Source organism: Apium graveolens, unplaced genomic scaffold (assembly GCF_009905375.1).
Source record: "Apium graveolens cultivar Ventura unplaced genomic scaffold, ASM990537v1 ctg5133, whole genome shotgun sequence".
In the NCBI taxonomy this organism is placed as follows: domain Eukaryota; kingdom Viridiplantae; phylum Streptophyta; class Magnoliopsida; order Apiales; family Apiaceae; genus Apium; species Apium graveolens.
The window spans coordinates 53170-70295 of NW_027418835.1; the positions used below are offsets into that span (position 1 = coordinate 53170).

General features: G+C 34.6%; 3 protein-coding genes and 1 long non-coding RNA gene across 6 annotated transcripts; 2 read left to right on the top strand and 2 right to left on the bottom strand.

The window, feature by feature from the left end:
- The first annotated feature begins 778 nt into the window (after positions 1-778).
- Positions 779-4920, top strand: LOC141702447 (persulfide dioxygenase ETHE1 homolog, mitochondrial). 2 transcript variants are annotated; one of them, XM_074506124.1, is made up of 10 exons: positions 779-1125; positions 2110-2238; positions 2318-2425; positions 2957-3091; positions 3564-3605; positions 3728-3787; positions 3869-3922; positions 4299-4356; positions 4441-4465; positions 4586-4920. In XM_074506124.1, coding segments are annotated over exons 1-9 (819 nt in total). In that variant the 5' UTR covers positions 779-894; the 3' UTR covers positions 4443-4465; positions 4586-4920. The 2 variants fall into 2 exon arrangements, with proteins under 2 accessions (XP_074362225.1, XP_074362224.1); XM_074506123.1 differs by lacking the exon at positions 4299-4356 and having other exon boundaries at positions 783-1125.
- A 1234-nt stretch (positions 4921-6154) lies between these two features.
- On the bottom strand, positions 6155-8348 carry LOC141702448 (uncharacterized). Of its 2 annotated transcripts, XR_012567109.1 has the most exons (5): positions 7821-8348; positions 7458-7722; positions 6997-7252; positions 6713-6884; positions 6155-6636 (listed from the first exon to the last, which is right to left on the bottom strand). It is a non-coding gene; the product is annotated as an uncharacterized LOC141702448 (long non-coding RNA). The 2 variants fall into 2 exon arrangements; XR_012567108.1 differs by having other exon boundaries at positions 6155-6884.
- A 1270-nt stretch (positions 8349-9618) lies between these two features.
- Positions 9619-11998, top strand: LOC141702445 (cytochrome P450 CYP72A219-like). Its single transcript, XM_074506122.1, has 5 exons — positions 9619-9815; positions 10116-10335; positions 10459-10706; positions 10819-11191; positions 11573-11998. The coding sequence occupies exons 1-5, from the start codon at positions 9619-9621 to the stop codon at positions 11996-11998; spliced, it is 1464 nt and encodes a 487-aa protein (XP_074362223.1).
- On the bottom strand, positions 10370-17035 carry LOC141702450 (mitochondrial ATP-independent inner membrane protease subunit 1a). Its single transcript, XM_074506127.1, has 5 exons — positions 16907-17035; positions 16588-16815; positions 14213-14323; positions 13518-13617; positions 10370-10721 (listed from the first exon to the last, which is right to left on the bottom strand). Exons 1-4 carry the CDS (start codon positions 17018-17020, stop codon positions 13579-13581), a joined length of 492 nt encoding a protein of 163 aa, XP_074362228.1. The 5' UTR covers positions 17021-17035; the 3' UTR covers positions 10370-10721; positions 13518-13578.
- Positions 17036-17126: the final 91 nt, after the last annotated feature.

The following is a 17126-nucleotide window of genomic DNA, read 5'->3' on the forward strand; positions in this document are numbered from 1 at the left end:
AGCAACACAGTTTCGTAAATTAAATCATCTCAATTTCTCATATAAAGAACAGTTGGGTAACTTAACAGCATATTTTCGGGAATTAAGCATCCCAATTTCTTAAACGGATTTAATGGTAAGAAACCATTAAGAAATTGTGAAAGTAATACATTTTGGAATTACATCAAGAAGGTAGATTAACCTGTAGCGCAACAGCGCCATCATGGTATTGCCCACCGAAAAGGATTAGATAATTGGTAAGATGTCACGTCATCCTAATTATTGGCCTCGTTAAAAAAACTACTCCCTCCGTCTAATCTATAATATCAAACATAGTCATGAGTGATCTCGTTGGAGCATTAACAAACATGTCCAACACAAAGAGGAAACGTTTTTAGGTACGGAGGGAGTAGAGATTTTTTTATCGGTGGCCTAAAATATTTGTCTACCTCGAGTCTAACTGACTCAAACTTATTTTTATCGAGTTTGAATTAATCTACATTCGAATTACAATTGTAATTTTGATTAAATTAAGTTGTAAAGTAATTTTATTAAAATAATTAGTTAGTCAATTTTTTCAAAAATCGTCGATAAATTATTCAAAAATCGATAAAAAAAATTGTCCAATTTAATTGATTCTCGATAAATCACCGATAAATTATCCAATTTTTTAAAATTTCTCGATAAATCATAAATCCATATGCCAATCATGTAATTTCAATTTCCGAAATCCGTAACCATGCTCGACAAAAGAGGCCAACAAAATGACGCAATCCGGGTTAGTATAATGCAGACGACCACTTCATTGTATTGTTACACAACTCGCATTGTTACCGCATTTTTATATTACCAATGCTCATCGTATCATACTTCCATTGATTTCATCTATTGTTCATTTTACAACCATAACATTAAATGCTTAAATTACTATCCTTAAACCCCATCTCAAATCTCACCCACCTGGGCTTCTCAAGATTCTTGAATTGTAACAAGATTATTACAGGAAAATCAAGAATGGCTTCTTCTTTATATACGACGTCGTGTGGTCAGGCCTCAAAGCTGCTGTTTCGTCAGCTGTTTGAGAAGGAGTCTTGTACTTATACTTACCTTCTTGCTGATGCTTCTCACCCTCAAAAGCCTGCTGTGGTTAGTTGTTCTTGTTTTATGGACTTTTGATTGTTTTCGGGTTTTGTTCGTGTTTGTAAACGTGTCAATTTTTGCGGGTTTTTTTGTAGATTACTTAATTTTGATGATTGTGATTGTATTTTAATAGAAAAGAAACAAAATGTTGATAGTGGATTATATAGATAGTTTTGGATGATAATTTCGGGTTTCGGTTATGGTTCGTGTTTGTAAACGTGTCAATTTGTGACTAAAATTTGATGAAAATGATTATATTTTGATCAATAAAGAAACAAATTGTTGATTATGGGTTTTTTTGGATATTGGGTTGATCGGATTGTGTTGGCTCAGATTTCGAGTTTTGCAGAATCCTGGTTTTTATTTTTTGAATAAACTGAATGTGGGTATCAAAGTACACTTGTTGATTCTAATCTAAAGTGCTAATCAGTAGGGTCTTTTTGTTCCTATTGAGGTGCTAGTCTTCAGACATATCACATAGTACCGATTTTGGCAAAATAAGATTTGCGGAACAGGCTTTAATCTGTGCAGAGATCACGGTTTACTTTTATAATGTGATTCGTAGTTGATATTTGCTTTATTGAGGTTACTAGTAACCACATCCAACTAGCAACCGCCACAATGATGTGCCCATATCAACTGGGGAGGATCCGGGATTTGTTTAGTAGGAGAAACACATAAATTCGAATGTGGCTAAATTCTTGAAGATTGGGGGGAATACAAATTTAGCAAGATATGAAGCTGGATGAATTTTATACACTTACCGGTTAAACATGGACATAACATAAAACTAGATTAAGTATAAATTTATCACTTTATTAGTACTAAAATTTATCACTTTATTAGTACTAAAATTTCACATTTAAATCAGCTAAATAATTTGCGGGATTCAATTATGTCTTACTTTGTTGATTTCTGATTTTATTTGTTGTCAGAGTTGATTACTGAATGTAGTACATGCCATTTGGTTTATATTTTAATTGAATGCAGTTGATTGATCCTGTCGACAAGACAGTTGAAAGAGATCTCGCTCTTATTAAAGATCTTGGTCTAAAGCTTATTTATGCCCTTAATACTCATGTACATGCTGATCATGTTACTGGGACTGGCTTAATTAAGGTGATACCTTTCTCTTCGTTTCATTCTCTAATGATCTTTACCCTCATGTACTGAATGTTATTTTGTAATACTTATGCAGAGTAAAGTCCCTGATGTGAAATCTGTTATTTCTAGAGCAAGCAATGGTAAAGCTGATTGTTTGGTTGAACCTGGTGACGAAATCTTTTTTGGGGATCTTTTCTTAGAGGCAAGCCAGCATATGTGTTTCAAAAGAATTTGTTGTCTTTTAGGTTGATTGGTACAATTAGTAAGTCAGGTAGCAGATTATTTTCATATTTAACATTCATTAGGTAATTCGGATAGTGTAAGTAATAATTGGTGTTAGGGTATGGTTTCTCCTTTAGAATGTAACATATTACCCAGTAATAAGCAGGTACTAAAAAGTTATTTTACGGGAAAAAGTTTTTCTGAATTGTAAAAGTGAAAATGTACAAGTATGTGTTAAATCTCCGTCCTTATGATATTTGTTATCAGTTTATTATGTATACTGCTGCAGAGTTGTAATAACAGTGATTACGGAGTACTATGGAAGAACAGTGATCTAAAATCTATAAACAATGCAAATAGTGATGTTAAATCAGGGGGCTTATATTTAAAGAATAGGCTTAATGAGCACACATTGGAAAGTGCTAGAGGGAGTCATTTGCATATACATGCAGCTATGAAGCTCGTCAATACTGTCCAAATAACTTTGCAGAAGCTTTTGTTTCAAATTCAGGTCCGCAGTACTCCAGGTCATACATTAGGTTGTGTTACATACGTCACGGGTGATGGACCTAAACAGCCTCAACCAAGGATGGCTTTTACAGGTGATGCTCTATTGATACGTGGATGTGGAAGAACTGATTTTCAGGTGCATTTTCTCGAGGAAAATTGCTTACCTTTTGGTTCATACGCACTTTTTTTAAATATATAGGGTGAATCAGAACATTTATGTTCAGGTGTCATGATCTTTATCATAGTTACCATGACTAGAGGCGAATCATGAAGGTTTTGTATTATATAAATAATTTTCATGACATACTAGAAATTAGATCACTTCCTGATCAGCTGTATACGTTGTGTGCTTTTTGTATCAGGTAGGAACTCAGATGAGTACTATCAGAAATTCCAATTATTTCAGATACATCTTATACTTTGAACTGATGCAAATGACAAAATAATATAAGTACTATGTACTTAGCAGTTCTTTTGCAGGGTTTTTAAAGAACATTTTTTTAATGCATGATTATTAATCTGTTTACTACAGTTATAACGGATTAACGCGCTGGTGTGTACCTACTGAAGTGTGGTAGAGTATCTAATTCTAACAAATTTCATTGCAGGGTGGAAGTTCAGTACAGCTGTATAAGTCGGTGCATTCACAGGCAGGGATTTAATTAATATTAGTTTTTTATATGTAAAAATTAGAGAAGGAACAAAAGGCAGTCTAATATTTTGAATCTTTTCTTTATTGTTGGTAATCTTCCATTATCTCATGATGAAGCAGATATTTACATTGCCCAAAGATACATTGGTGTGTCCTGCTCATGACTACAAAGGGTTCACTGTAAGGCTACATCTAATACCATCAGTTTTAGTATGTTTAATATCGGAAGTTGCTGTTTGGCTAACTTTATGTCTTTTTCAGGTAAGTACTGTCGGAGAGGAGATGCAATATAATGCTCGTCTGACGAAAGATGAGGTGATTCTGTAACTTCTAACTGTGCATTTTTTTTGCCAATACAGTACTTTGAAATTGGATGTTGTTTCGAAGTGTAACACATATAGTTTTTTTTTGGTATAAAGAATCTGGATTTGTGAAGTGTTTATTGTAGTGACAGATTTTATGCTTCCTTTTATTTATTGTAATATGAATGTTATGAATGTGATATCTGAAAAAAGAAAAAATATTTTTTTTTTAAAATGAAAGTATCATTGCTATAGTTTTTACGTTATATTATCTTTTCTTCACTAAAGTTGTACAGATGATTCTACTTTTCTTCATTATAATGTTTCTAGTATCATATGATTTGATGTTTTATAATATGCAATGGATGAACTTTGTGATACCTTTACAGATGGGATCAACACAGATTTTGCTGTTAGTCATCTTCAATAGTATACTATATCAAAAATGTAAATTTATGATGCTTCTTATGTTGTTTTAACTAATGATTATCATAATGTTTTGTGTAATTTATGAAAAAATTACTGTTGCAGGAAACTTTCACGAAGATTATGGAAAGTAAGTATTCACGACTCCATTTGTTCTAAAAACTGTAACCTACAGAACTTTCACAACCCTCCTTCCCCCGAAAAAAGATATAATAAATAAATAACTAACTAGTGCATATATACACTGCAGACTTGAACTTGCCCTATCCTAAGATGATTGACATAGCCGTGCCCGCAAATATGGTTTGTGGATTGCAAGATCCAAATCCTAGTGCTAGCATCTGAGTTTCCGGCCTACTGATTTCACCAGATGAGCTCAATGCTTTCACCCATTGTGAATGGTACTCAACTAATATACAAGAGGGTGTGGCATCTCCTCGACGAGTATAAACTTGATGAATATAGCATTTCGTAGTAAATTGACAAAATAAAGAGCACACACAAGCAGTGCTCGTGTTCTACACGATTGTGTAACTTGTATCAAAACTGATTGCGTGAATGGCTTAATTAAGATCTAGTTGTGTATCTAGTTTTGGTCAATAATAATTAATCTTCAATTTACAAGTTGTCAAGGAGCATATGTCCATCTTTGTTCATGGAGCCAATGTGGTAAAATCAGAAGTTCAGAACTGTAAAAATGATCAAATTATTACTTTCTGGAGGGGATTTCAAGTTGAATGATCAGCTTCAACAAACTTTGTAGGTTTATAATAAAAAAAACTGTCTTTTATAAACATTGTAGGTTTGTACTGAAATTTTAGAAGCATGTAAGTAATGCATGTTGCGGATTTAAACAAACAAAGAAAAGAAGAAGAATACATATCAATATATTTTAGGTACATGGTTTGCAGTAGCTTAACAGATTTGCAGACTAACCATTTCTAACCAAAAATTATAATTTGAAATATATCAAATAATGAATAATGGACGTGATTCTTACGAAAATGATTTATACGTGTGAAGAGTGAGAACAGTTGTTCCGCATATTTGTCATATTTTCAACATTACATTATTTTGCTGCAGAACAAAAAGCTCTCATGATTAAGTGCCCGTTTGGGAAATCTTAAAATAAGTAACTTATGACTTAAAATGATTAAGTGCGAAATAAGTGATAAGTTGATAAATACTTATAAGTTCTATAAGTGTTTGGATAAATTTACTTATAAGTCAGAATTTTTTTTACTTAAATGAATTAAAACAAATAATTATTAAATATAATTATCTTAGTTCATGAATCTTAAATTAGAAAATATTTAAAAATTTATATTTTAAAATCAAAACTTTAGAAAAAAGTGAAAAAATGAAAATAAGTTGGAAAAAAGTACGTCACTGCCAACTTTCAACTTATCAGCTTATAAGTTGTAAATTCAGCTTATAAGTTGGGTCGACAAACACTCGTCGATAAGCTGTTAAGGGCTTATAAGCCATAAGTGGCTTATAAGTAGCGTGCCAAACGGGCCCTAAATATGTTCCGTAGAATGTGACCTTATGAACTATTGTAGTATAATTTTGTAAATATTGGGTTGTTTTTGTCTTCTGAACAATATATTTGTACGCTAAAATATGTTTTCTATAGAATGAGACCTTATAAATTACTATAGTATAATTTTGTAAATATTGGGTTGTTTTTGTCTTCCGACCGTCCCTCCGTCCCTCGACATGTCCGGTTGATGTATAGCAATTATCAAACTTGAAATATCAGACAACGATTTCTTGAAGGCATAGGAAAAAACATGAAAATCATCCAATATATGCCGTCAAGATATAAATCTATTGAAAAGGTTTGTCTACATGTGAACTGTCTGCATTACCAATGCCTGCAGAAGTTCATTACATAAGATACTAGTGATACTGTCATACAAACAATAAAAGACACTTCAAACCCTTCATATAGCACTAAAATTTGTTATTAGCCATTGAAAATGGATGCAACTGATGTATTGTTGGTAGCAATCTCAATTGCTTTAGCAGCACTTGTAAGGCCATTCTTCAGAGCATTGAACTGGCTATGGCTCGAACCGAAGAAGCTAGAGAAGTACCTGAAGGAGCAAGGTTTCAAAGGCAATGCCTACAGGCCTCTTTTCGGGGACATGTTAGAGTATGCAGTCAAGGTGAAAGAAGCGCAACCTAAACAGATCAAACTCTCTGATGATGTCGCATTGCATGCTTTGCCTTATGCCCAACATCTTCTCAACAAATTCGGTATGCTTATTGGTTTTGCAGTTTGTTTAGAGCAGGGTTCTGAAAATGTAGAATGTTTTAACTCAAATTGCCTTGAATTTCAGGTAAGAAATCATATATGTGGTGGGGGACGTACCCCAGAATAAACGTCGTTGATCCTGAACTAATCAAAGAGGTTGTAGCAAAGCCTCGTGTGTTCCAGAAGCCACGTCCAAACCCACTTGGTAACTTCATTGCAGGTGGCCTTTTGGACACTGAGGGTGATCAATGGAGTATGCATCGAAGACTAATTAACCCAGCTTTCCACCCTGAAAAGTTAAAGGTAACTTCTGATCAACCAGAAAACGCACAATCACGTTAATATAGCAATATGCAATGGTTGGTGAAATTATATTGTTCATCTTTGGCAGAATATGGTACCAGTAATACAAATATGCTGTGCTGAGATGATCGAGATGTGGGAAAAGCAATTCTTGACGGGAGAAAGTTCAGTAGAGGTTGATGTATGGATTGATCTTCAAGATTTGTCTGGGGATGTGATTTCTCGAACAGCATTCAGTGGAAGTAGCCATGAAGAAAGAAGAAAGATTGTTCTCCTGCAGAGAGAGCAAGTTGATCTAGCACTTCATATTCTCAAATATAGTTTTACCCCCGGATATAGGTAACATTTAAGTACCTGCAAACATGATAAAATTCACAGAGTTAGCAATTTTTGTGATGTATAATCATAACAGTTTCTGCTATGGTTAGGTACATTCCTACAAAAGCAAACAAGAGAATGAAGCAAGTCTGCGAAGAATTACAGGATCTACTAAGTGGCATCATCACTAAAAGAGGGAAGGCATTGGAAACAGAAGTCAGTAACACAAACAGTGACTTACTTGGTATTTTGATGAAATCAAATTCCGAAGAGATCAAAGCACAGGGCGTAGGACTGAGCATCCAAGAGGTGATAGACGAGTGCAAAGTTTTTTTCTTTGCAGGGTCGGACACAACATCAAATTTACTTTTATGGACAATGGTTTTGTTGGGATTACATCCAGAATGGCAAACTCGAGCAAGAGAAGAAGTTTTACAAGTCTTTGGCGACAAATCTCCTGACTTTGACGGCCTGAACCGTCTCAAAATAGTAAGAAACCGAGATATCTACACCAGAAGTTCTAAAGTCAATTCAACTTGATTTTCAAACATATGTATCCAGCTAATATTTTGAACTTCTTAACTGTAGGTAACAATGATCTTACAGGAGGTGCTAAGGTTGTATCCTCCTGCAGTTTTGCTCAATCGTGACACTCCTCAGAACGCGAAACTAGGAGACATTAATCTTCCATCAGGAATCGGATTAACAGTGCTAATACTCGTACTTCACTATGACCAAGAACTATGGGGCACAGATGCTCATGAATTTAAGCCACAACGATTTGCTGAAGGAGTTCAGGGTGCAACAAAGGGCAAATTCTCTTATATGCCATTTGGAGGAGGTCCCCGAGTATGCATTGCACAGAACTTTGCCATGACTGAAGCAAAAATGGCGATTTCAATGATCCTAAAGGCTTTCAAATTTGAAATTTCGCCACGCTACAGACATGCTCCCTTTCCTATTGTCACACTTCAACCCCAATATGGAGCTCCAGTGATATTGCACAGGCTCTAAAGTGAATTATTAGCTACAAGATTTATATAAGCTATGATGTTTCGAGTATGCATTAGCAAAATAAAATGGCCAACAGCAATAAGCCTATGGCGTGTCATGTACTAAAACATCTGCAGCTATGTGCATGTTCTCATAAGATGCAGACTGCAATCTTGTAGCCCTTGATATAATTGATCATGACTTGTGTTCTACCTCTACGTGTTTATGTATACTGATTTTTCGACTGCAGTTTTATGAAAGCTAAGTGGAGATAGCATATAGAAAAAATTACACAATGCACTTTCGGAAATAGCAGGAGACTTGAACTTGCCCCATCCTATAATGATTAACATAGTTGTACCTGTGCCAACAAAGGGTTGGTGCAGTGGTTGAACTCTTGCGATCTTCGGAGGAGTCGAGAGGAGTTCCACTCCTGGGTGTGCATGAGTTTCCTTGGCAAAAAAAAACATAGTTGTACCTGCTAATATGGTTTGTGGATTGCAAGATCCGATTCCTAGTGCTTGCATCTGAGTTAACAGACTTCTGATTCCAGTAAATGAGCTGATACTTTCCCGCCATGTAAATCGAAATACAGTGGCCAAACCAGAAACTCAAAATAATAATAATTTAATGATTATTTGAAATTAACCGGTTTCAGTCTCGGTTAGCCTCTCTCTGGACGGTATAAACTATAATATTTCATGGTAAAACTGTGCATGTGTTCAATACAATTGGGTAACTCGTACATATTATATCAACGTCTTAAAGGATGAGACTACGAAATAATAAACCAACCAAACGTACCCAGAATATACTCCATAAAGCAGTCGTGATGAGACTATGAAATAATAACTTCAACAAATTCAAAGTAACTTCAACTTGAATTTGATTTCTTCAAGTCCAACTAAGAGGACAAGGCCATGCAGAGATCGAAAAATGTAAATTGTACAAACTTCTCACAATTCGTAGAGAGACATAGACAGAATGCTCTAAACTCATAGAGGAAACGACATGGATAACCATCTTGTGTTGCCGCAATTCAGGTACTGAGTTCGACTCTTGCTCAACCCGAAATTTGTTAAAACAGATAACCATTTGTAACGCGTATAAGTCTAATTATTCAAAAACAAAGCTTGATAAGAATTTTGCCGGTCACAAATACCCTCGTAATGTCCGACTTGGATGTATGACAATTAACAGACATTAGATTTCTTAAAGACATAGAACAAACGTGAAAATCATCCATTTTATACAGTCAGAACATAAATATAATAAGTAAGGTTTGTCTATTTGTAGATTGTCTTGAGCAACTAATTATAAACATCAGCATTACCAATGCCTGCAGGAGTTTAATACAAACAACAAAGTACCCTTCATATAGTGCTAACAATTGTTATTAGCAATTGAATATGGATGCAACACAAGTACTTTTGGTAGCAATCTCAATTGCTGTAATAGCAATTGTACGTAAATTCTACATTGTGTTCAACTGGGTATGGCTCAAACCGAAGAGGCTAGAGAAGTACCTGAAAGAGCAAGGCTTCAAAGGGAATGCCTACAGGCTTATTCTCGGGGACATGGGGGAGTATGCAAGGACGATAAAAGAGGAGCAACCCAGGCAGATCAAATTCTCTGAAAACGTCTCGTTGCATGCTTTGCCCTATGCTCACCATATTATCAACAAATTTGGTATTCTAATCAAGATATGAGATGTATTATAAGTTGCTCGATCCAAGTCTAACATACTTGTTCTTTACTATTCTTATAGTAAATTTCGCAGTTACCACAGTTTTACATCTTATAATTTTGAGCTGTACCTAACTAAGAGATGTCTCTTTGCTAGCTAACTTTTAGGCCAAAGTTCCGAAAACATAGAAAGTTTTTAACTTATATTGCCTTGAGTTTCAGGTAAGAACTCATATATGTGGTGGGGGATGTACCCCAGACTAAACATTCTAGACCCTGAACTAATCAAAGAGATTATGACAAAGCCTCATGTATTCCAGAAGCCACATCCAAACCCGCTTGGTAACTTGATTGCAGGTGGCCTTCTGGCCACTGAGGGCGAGAAATGGACTAAGCATCGAAAATTAATTAACCCAGCGTTCCACCTTGAAATGTTAAAGGTAACTTCTCATCAACAGAAAAGGCACAATGACATAACTATAGCGGTCTTTAATTTGATAAATAGAATTACAATTATCAATATACAATGGCTTGGTGAAATTTATATTGTTCATCTTTGGTAGAAAATGTTACCAGCAATTCATTTATGTTGTGCCGAGATGATCAACAAATGGAAAACGGCAGTCTTGACAGCAGGAAGTACACTAGAGGTTGATGTATGGCCTTATCTTCAAGATTTGTCCGGTGATGTGATTTCTCAAACAGCATTTGGAAGTAACCATGAAGATGGAAGAAAAATATTTCTCCTGCAGAAAGAACAAGTTGATCTAGCACTTCATCTTATCAAATTTAGTTTTGCCCCCGGATATAGGTAATATTCAAGTTCCTGCAAAACAATAAAATTGCAATTATGCATAGAGTTGAGCAATTTAGTTGTGTATTATTATTATTACAGTAACTTTTAACTATCAGGATATGGTTAGGTACATTCCTACAAAAGCAAACAGGAGAATGAAGCAAGTGTGCAAAGAATTACAGGCTCTACTAAGTGGTATCATCACTAAAAGAGAGAAGGCAATGGAAACAGAAGTCGATAATGATGACTTACTCGGCATTCTGATGAAATCAAATTCCAAAGAGATTAAAGAACAGGGCATAGGATTGAGCATCCAGGAGGTGATAGATGAGTGCAAACTATTTTATTTTGCAGGGTCGGAGACGACATCAAATTTACTCGTATGGACAATGATTTTGTTGAGCTTACATCCAGAATGGCAAACTCGTGCAAGAGAAGAAGTTTTACAAGTTTTGGGTAACAACACTCCTGATTTCGACGGACTAAACCGCCTCAAAATAGTAAGAAATTAAGATATCTATCCAGAAGTTCTTCACTAGCACGCATTAAAAAGTCGACGGAAGCAAATATTTTTTTATGACCCTGAAAACCTCTTAATGAATAATAATGGCAGGCTAATTGATATGAAGTGTATACACACATTTCCTTCCCATACTATATATCCCTTTCCTAAAAAGTTAGAAGTCAACTACTACAACTCGATCTTAAAAAAAATATTTGGGCCTAATTAGTCGGGCAATTCACCAATAAACTTATGAAATTTACAAATTATTTCAGTCACGTTTATGATTGATCTTATATCAATGTATATAAATCACGTACATATTTCAGTATATGTAGCATTGAATCCATCTAAAAAAATTTTAACTCCTGGACTGTAGGTAACAATGATATTACAAGAGGTGCTAAGGTTGTATCCTCCTGCAGCTTTGCTCATTCGTGACACTCCTCAGAATGCGAAACTAGGAGACATTAATATTGCAGCAGGAATAGGATTAACGGTGCCAGTAATCTTACTTCACTATGACCAAGAACTGTGGGGCACAAATGCACATGAATTCGAACCACGAAGATTTGCTGAAGGAGTTTTGGGTGCAACAAGGGGAAAATTTTCGTATATCCCATTTGGAGGGGGTCCTCGAATATGCATAGGACAGAACTTTGCAATGATTGAAGCAAAAATGGCTTTATCGATGATCCTTAAGACCTTCGTATTTGAACTTTCGCCACACTATAGGCATGCTCCTTTTCCCGTTCTTACACTTCAACCTCAACATGGAGGACCACTGATATTGCACAAGCTCTAGTGTGAATTAGATTTGGGAAGCATCTACGCTTTGATACTTAATACTACCAATCAGAAAGTCCCCACTCATCTAGTATATGTATTAGAAAAATATGATAGCTGAGAGCAATAAACCTATAGTGCATTAACTAGCACCTCTGCAGATTTTAGGTAAATGCATATTCTCATAAGATGCAGAATGCGAGTTTGTAGTCCTTAATATGCATGTGCCACTTTTCACTTTTACCTTTCCTTTAAAGGAAAATATATTTTTTTAACATTCCCTACTTGCTGGTTCAGATATATACACCTCTTTTATGGTTTCTTTCCTTGCATAACACCTCCAGTATTAGGTTTGGTATATATACCATAATTTGAAGCTTGGACACTTGGACATGGGTATGGACACTTATTTCAGGCCAAAAACATGTATAGCTTTCAAAATGTTGCCAAGTATGATACGTGTACACATATTCATGTTTAAAACTTTCAGTCTGCATAACAAATTTGAAGCTGAACTAGAGAGCTTTAGTCGGCCTGTATTCCAGGCCTATTCAAAAATAGGATCGTTGGTAGCACATAAAAATCAAATGGTTTGATAAAATTAAGACACAATGCACTTGTGAAAATAGGATTCTAATTATTGTACAGGGTCTAATTGGGTTCACAATTATAGTAAGGTTGAAAAATAAAATTAGATATTAAAAATAGGATCCCGGAGTTTATAACAAAATTATAAGGATGAATCGTATAGTCGGGTTAAGATATAGCTTTTTCAAATAGAATCCTACATAGCATATAATTTTACAATACGTTAAATAGTTATGTAAATTTTATAAATAAGAGCCACAAAATATTTAAAAAGTAATTGGGTTACAATCAAGAAACGATCATGTAAAAGATAAGTTTTTACAACAAAAGGATTCAGAATAGTAAATAAAAAAAAAACAATTTTTTAATAATGTACTAATAATCGACAACTTTCATAATGTACGACTGGTGCCTTGAACAGCTTTAAACGTGCTTTTGTTAATTTTTATGTATGGTACAGTTATAGACAGTCCTTACTTTTTAAAGGACCAAGATCAAATTATACAAGAGCATTAAATGAATTTTACTTTGTTTTTACAAGAGAAAGAGATGTGGTACAATAATAATTGCCATGGGTATGGAGGCGCTTTTCCTAAAATTTAATTTGGTCAAACAAAATGTTGTGTGCAAAGTGTATCATGTAGGCTATGATAGACAATGTATCAACATTCTTAGTCTACTCCCGAGAACCCTTGATTAACCAGAAATTTTAAAAAAATAATCTTTGCTTGGATCAGTCAATATCTAAAATAGATTAACATATACTCTAGCGCTGATGTCCGGTACAAAGAACAAAGCATTAGCCGCCAGTCACGAGAAATTACTTAAAATCAAACCATATAAGATTACTATCGGAAATATATCACCAAACGTAATCCCATTACATGGGAAAGATTGAGTTGGCATGTATCATCATATAAGCAGGAGTGCAGGACAGGTAAAACATGTACCTTCGGATGCAACCACTTTCAATATTATATCCTGATAGCTAATTACAGACAGTCATGCTTTCTACTGGTCCAGCGATCCAAACCCATCAGGCGGCCATAACTGCAAATCAAGCAACATTTGGCTAGTAAAATCCTATACTATGAAAATAAAATAATAACTAAAATATGTTAAATTTAAAGCACACCCCCGCCACAATCCCACAAAAGAAACTAATAAAAAAGATAAATAAAACTTAACCTGAAATAACATATAAGTGATCCCCTAAGAGAAAATATGAGCAATTCAGCACAGCAAAGGTGACATAAGTGTGTGTGTGTGAGAGAGAGCATAGTAATTTATAGTCTCAAAGCTCAGAAAGTTTGAGAGAGAGGCCTTCAAACAATTATGAAAGCTGTAATGATTCATAGCCTGACCCCAAAATCTGAACAACCTTTACCATTTACATTACAGCATGCAAGTTAAAAGGGAAACAGGAGGTGATATCAACAAACAGAAAGGACTCCTTTAATTTGTCTAATAAGTGAATCTCATCAAGGAAAAGGCATTGATGTCCGCATTTATAGATCCCGTCCCCATCATTAATGGATTATACTCGCAGTTAGTATCTTCCCAATACCCTTAAAAATAAAGGCTAAAGTTGCAAAATTAACATACTTCGTCCATATATTTGACCAAATATACAAAAAGTACTTACTCTACAAAAAACTTTGCCATGGATTAGACCATAAGGAACAGGCCCGAAATGCCGAGAATCTTTAGATGCATAAATGTTATCCCCTTGAATCCAAACATGCCCCTTTGGGACCTAAAACTCAAACCAAACAATTCCAAATTAATGAAGCTACTTTGTATTTGTATAAAACAGGCAGAAATATTCCGTTAAGCTACAGAGAAGGCATAAGTAACAGATGAGAATATATAACAGATTATGAAGAAATTCAAAGGATATTAGAAGATCAGCTTCTAACTCCAAATCATGATGGATCTGACTACTTTAAGAAAGGAAACTTGAGCGACTATTACAGAAGCACACAATTGCATAGATAATCCAGACATCACATTTTTACATGTCAACCTCCGGTCAGGAAAACATAACTGCTTCATTAAAAAGGTGTTAAAAAACCAGCACCTATATTTGGAATTAAAGCTCTTATAACTGATAAGTCTGTTACTAATTCACCACAGCTTAATTTAACTTTACCATACTCAAGGCTTTTAATCTACTTTGAAATTGTAAAGCTTACAACTTTACAACATTTTCATTACTATCAAACCTAAATTTATTTTTCGTGAAGGTCTGATGACAACGAAGCCAAAAAACCAAAACGCCTAATACTTTCATCACCTCAAAGATGCTTACATAATATATCACAATTTCTTAGATACCAGTAAATATTTAATCTTTCAATCCTCGCCCGCGTCCCCCTATTTTTGAGAATCTAACATTTCGGAAAAACGCATACTAAACAAATAAAGTACCAAAATGAAAACCAATCTTGATAATTCACAACAAAAAAAAACAAACTTCACAATTCACAAATGAAAAAAGGTCTGCACTATCTAAAGCATCAAAGTAGTTGATCATTGCTAGTTAAAATTAATAAAGGATCATACCACAACAGCTCGAATCCATCAAAGAAAAAATCAAACATTTCGGAAAAATATATACTAAACACATACCATACCAAAACAAAAACAAAATTGGATAATTCACAACAAAAAAAATCTTGAAAATTAACAAATGTAAAAAGGGGTCTGCACAATCCAATCCATCAATGTAGTTGATCATATCTACTAAAACTAAAAAAGAATCCCACCAGGTCGATTATAGTACAAAATTCCTAGAGCCGCCTCCCTCCTCTGTCCCCTCTCCTAGGGTTTGTCAATTTTCAAGTAAATCGAGGGGCTTCTACTGGTTTTTTCCAGTGAAAAACCCCAATCCCTTCATTCTTTTTTATTCTCGTTGATTTCTTTTCAATAAAACTCAATTCTTTTGGGTATTTGTGTGTCTCTCCTCTTGGAGTGTGTATCTATCTCTCCTTTTGGAGTGTTTGTTATGTTTTTGCTTAGTCATGCTTGGGTTAATCTGGCTAGTTTGAAAATGATTTATGTGGTTTTGTGGGAGATCTGTTTTTCGTGCATTGAATTTGGGCTGGTGCCGATTATTACAAGAGCTTACTTTTCACAACTAAAATGTGTTCATCTTTTGAGATCTTTCACCCTCGGCTTGTCTATAGCTGGTTTTTGGCATGTAGATAGCTTGGGTGCTTCTGAATATTGGGCTACAGGTGGTGCGTATGTGAAGGTCATTTGTGATATTACTAGTTCCAGGATTGGTGCAGGTCTGATCGATCAGGAAGCCATTTTAATCTTTTTTCATTCAAAGAATCGTGAGATTCATGATGTTAAACAATCTGATGTTAAACAGTCTGAAAACATAAACGACTATTTGCTTAGCTTGTTTATTTGTTTAATCCTGGCTGTGTTTTTTTCGATGGGAGTTTTGTTCCTATTGAAATTAAGTAGTAATTTTGGTTGATGCAATGTATAAAAAGCATTTTGTCAAAAAAAAAAAAAAGAATCCCACCACAACAGTTTGATAAAACAAAAACTAATCTCCACAATTCACAACCAAAAAACCATCTTGAAAATTCACAAATAAAAAAAAATTCTACACAATACAATCCATCAATGCAGTTGATCACAGCTATTAAAACCAATTAAAGAATCATACCACAAAACTTCGATAATGCCCTAAATCGAAAGAAGGGTCAATTAAAAGAAGCAACCTTATCACCCTCCAAGCCCAAAATCTCATAATTTCTTAGATGCTAACTAGTAAAAATTTGATCTTCATATCCTCACTCTCACCCCCACAATACTTAAAAATCCAACATTTCGAAGAAAATACAGACTAAACACATAACGTACCAAATCAAAAACTAATCTTGACAATTCACAACAACAATCAAGAATCTTGAAAATTCACAAATGAAAAAATCTTGAAAATGCACAATCCAATCCATTAATGCCTAATCACAGCTACTAAAACCAAAAAAAGAATCATACCACAACACTTCGATAATTCCCCGAATCGAAAGAAGGGTCAACTAAAAAAGCAACCTTATCACCCTCCAAGCCCAAAATCCTCTTAGTAACAGTTTTTCTAGGGTTTTCAGGTGAGCTAACAAGAACAACATCACCAACACTCAATTTCCCAAATCTTGAAGTTATATGTTCAGCCAATATTACATCACCAGTTAGATTCATAGTTGGAAGCATACTTGGCCCATGAACCTTAATCACATTAAAACAAACATGGTGTTATTGATTTTATTACATTAATTTCAAGAAACATAAAGATTTGAAAAAGGTTAAGACAACGTACGATGACAGGTGAACAAATGTACTTGTCTGTGATGTGGAGAAGACATAGGAACTTCCCAAAGATTAGTGTCTGGTTCAGTGCTTCTTTCATCATTGGCCTCGTCTTTGCAAACATGTTTGTATGTTTTGATTGTATCTAATGTATTGGATAACATCTTATTATATTCATATACAATACAATATTACAAAGTTGGAAATATTATTATTCTAACGAGTTTATT

What these genes read in the sequence shown, in the direction of transcription:
- LOC141702447 (XM_074506123.1), top strand. Translation starts at nt 895, where the DNA reads ATGCTTAAATTACTATCCTTAAACCCCATCTCAAATCTCACCCACCTG. An exon ending in CTGGGACTGGCTTAATTAAG is followed by an intron (nt 2,239 to 2,317) that starts GTGATACCTTTC and finishes ATACTTATGCAG; the next exon opens with AGTAAAGTCCCTGATGTGAA. An exon ending in ATGACTACAAAGGGTTCACT is followed by an intron (nt 3,788 to 3,868) that starts GTAAGGCTACAT and finishes TGTCTTTTTCAG; the next exon opens with GTAAGTACTGTCGGAGAGGA.
- LOC141702445 (XM_074506122.1), top strand. Translation starts at nt 9,619, where the DNA reads ATGGATGCAACACAAGTACTTTTGGTAGCAATCTCAATTGCTGTAATA. An exon ending in TATGCAAGGACGATAAAAGA is followed by an intron (nt 9,816 to 10,115) that starts GGAGCAACCCAG and finishes GCCTTGAGTTTC; the next exon opens with AGGTAAGAACTCATATATGT. An exon ending in AGTTTTGCCCCCGGATATAG is followed by an intron (nt 10,707 to 10,818) that starts GTAATATTCAAG and finishes GGATATGGTTAG; the next exon opens with GTACATTCCTACAAAAGCAA.
- LOC141702450 (XM_074506127.1), bottom strand. Translation starts at nt 17,020, where the DNA reads ATGTTTGCAAAGACGAGGCCAATGATGAAAGAAGCACTGAACCAGACA. An exon ending in ACATTTGTTCACCTGTCATC is followed by an intron (nt 16,816 to 16,906) that starts GTACGTTGTCTT and finishes AATGTGATTAAG; the next exon opens with GTTCATGGGCCAAGTATGCT. An exon ending in GGAATTATCGAAGTGTTGTG is followed by an intron (nt 14,324 to 16,587) that starts GTATGATTCTTT and finishes TTTGAGTTTTAG; the next exon opens with GTCCCAAAGGGGCATGTTTG.